General features: G+C 38.3%; 1 protein-coding gene across 1 annotated transcript; it reads right to left on the bottom strand.

Annotated features, from left to right (window-relative positions):
• Positions 1-384: 384 nt before the first annotated feature.
• On the bottom strand, positions 385-2,295 carry LOC134688168 (uncharacterized). The gene has a single exon (XM_063548641.1). It carries the CDS (start codon positions 2,293-2,295, stop codon positions 385-387), a length of 1,911 nt encoding a protein of 636 aa, XP_063404711.1.
• Positions 2,296-2,585: the final 290 nt, after the last annotated feature.

Below are 2,585 nucleotides of genomic sequence, written 5' to 3'. Positions count from 1 at the left end.
TGTTGTTCACAATACAACATACTTCCGCCATTAAAGTGCATAGAATTTCATGTGTAAGTTGTTTACCTTTTATATCGCACAACATTGAATTCAAGATCTTTCGAGCTAGTCCTATCATACGCTTCCAAGCACCGCTCATATCGGAGGCGTGTGGTGGGTTAAATTTCCATATGGTTCCATTGTTTTGGAGATAGTGTTTAATTGGTTGGTCTTCAACGTTGAAACTTGTAATGTCTAGTTCATTTATAGCTCCAATGAAATTTGTACCTTGATCTGATCGGAATTCCTTGACTGGTCCTCGAAGAGCTGTAAATCTGCGCAACGCATTAATAAAGGAAGATGAAGTCATCTCCTCAACCACTTCTATGTGTATTGCTCGAGTTACTAGACAGGAAAACATAATCGCTTTGTATTTGCTGAACCTCCACGTGTGCGTCTTGTTAAGATGGACCAAGGACCAAAGGTGTCCACGCCCACATAGGTAAATGGAGGGCTTGTTGTGAGACGGTCAGAAGGGAGATCAGCCATCTTCTGTTGTTCGGCACTTCCTCGCAATTTACGACATTTTATACAGTTGTGTAGGATGGAATTAATGAGCCGTTTACATCCAGTCAACCATATTCCTCTCGAACGAATTACTCCTTCAGTAAAATGTCTTCCCATGTGCTGAACAGCATTGTGGCAGTGCTTGACTATTAATGTAGCAATGTAGCTTTTACCTGGTATAATTACAGGCATTTTTTCACAACTTTCTATGTCTGAGTTTTTAAGTCTTCCTCCTACTCGAAGTAATCCATCGGAGTCTAATACTGGTGAAAGTGCAATTAAACTACTGTTCTTTTGTAAAGGTTTACTTTTCTTCAAGCAGTCATTCTCATTATAGTATATGTCTTGTTGTACCTCCTTTATAATCAACTTCTCAGACTCCTTCATAAAGGTGACGCAAGACTTACTGTTCTTGTCATCAGTCGCATCTTTGTGCCACATTGAAGCTTTTCGTTTAAGAAATGCGATACCTCTGACAAGACTTGTCCATGTTGAAAAATGTTCAAATAAACTTATGTCTAGACCTGATGACTTAACAAATGTCTTTTTTACTTCCACTAATAGTCTGACTTCTTTGTCGACTTCTGGTTCTATGACTTCAAACAGTGTGCTATCTGATAAATTCTGGGACTCAAAAAAGGCGTTTGGACCTTTTAACCATTCTGATTGTCTTAGACTGTTAACTTCCAATGGTCTTGTACCATGATCTGCTGGAGTATAGCTTGTTGGCACATAGTTCCATTGTAATTTTGTAGAAACCTTCAGAATTCGATCAACTCGATTGCTGACATACACATAAAATCGCCTAGTCTCATTATATAGATAACCTAGGACCACTTGACTGTCTGTATAAAAGTCTGTGGCAGATGAAGGTATCTCAAGAGTCTTCTGAATGAAAGACGCAAGTTCTGTTGCTAGAACGGCTGCACACAACTCAAGTCTGGGTATGGTGTGACCATGGTTAGGTGCTAATTTTGATTTTCCTAATACGAATCCCAACTGAGAATGTCCATTGTCATTGAATGTGCGAATGTAAGCTACTGAGGCTATAGCATCTTTGGATGCATCTGAAAAGATGTGGAGTTCACATTTTGAACAGTCGCCTAAAGATGTTTCAGTGAAAGATCTTCGGATTTCTAATGTTTCTAAGTCCTTTAATGATTGTTTCCAGACCTGCCAATCATTCATCAAATATTCTGGTAATGGATCATCCCAATCTACACTTGCGTTCTGTAAAGCTTGTCTCATTATCAGTCTCCCTCCTAGGATTACAGGCGCTACAAAACCTATAGGGTCAAAAATTCCATTTATGACTGAGAGTACTCCTCTTTTTGTGTAATGTTTCTCATCTGCTGATAGCTGATATGTGAATATGTCTCGAATGACGTCCCAGCTTAAGCCTAAACTACGCTGTAAACAAGATGCGTCAGAATCAAAGTCTATTTCCGTAATATTCTTTGCTAGGTCTTTTTGTGGAAAGCTAGAAAGCACTTTGTTACTATTCGATATGATTTTGTGTAATCGAATATTTCCACCCGTCATTAGTCTATCATGTTTTCTTTTAATAAGACTAGCAATGTCTTTTTCACTGTCACTAGAAAGAAGTCCATCATCAACATAGAAGTGTTCTTTCACATATTTACATACGTTGTCACACTGTTCTTCTCCTTCATGATTACAAACCGCCTTTCGTAAACAATAATTTGCAACTGATGGAGACGGAGAGTTTCCGAACACATGGACTCGCATCCTATACTCTACAAGTGGCATTTCAATGTCATTGTCCTTAAATCAAATAAATCTGAGAAAGTTTCTGTGATTCTCCTGAACTTCAAAGTTAAAAAACATTTGCTCCACATCAGCAATAGCTGCAAACTGACCTATTCTGAACTTTGATAATACACTATTTAGATTGTTTGTTAAGTCTGGTCCTTTAAGCAGTACGTCATTTAGACAAATCCCATGGTACTTAGCCGACGAATCAAATACTACTCTTATTTTAGACAGTTTCTGAGCATGGTAGACTCCAAAAATTGGCA

This window comes from Mytilus trossulus, chromosome 10, assembly GCF_036588685.1.
Source record: "Mytilus trossulus isolate FHL-02 chromosome 10, PNRI_Mtr1.1.1.hap1, whole genome shotgun sequence".
NCBI classification, from domain to species: domain Eukaryota; kingdom Metazoa; phylum Mollusca; class Bivalvia; order Mytilida; family Mytilidae; genus Mytilus; species Mytilus trossulus.
The sequence above is the reverse complement of the archived record's forward strand: the minus strand, read 5'-3'. Positions and strand labels throughout refer to the sequence as shown.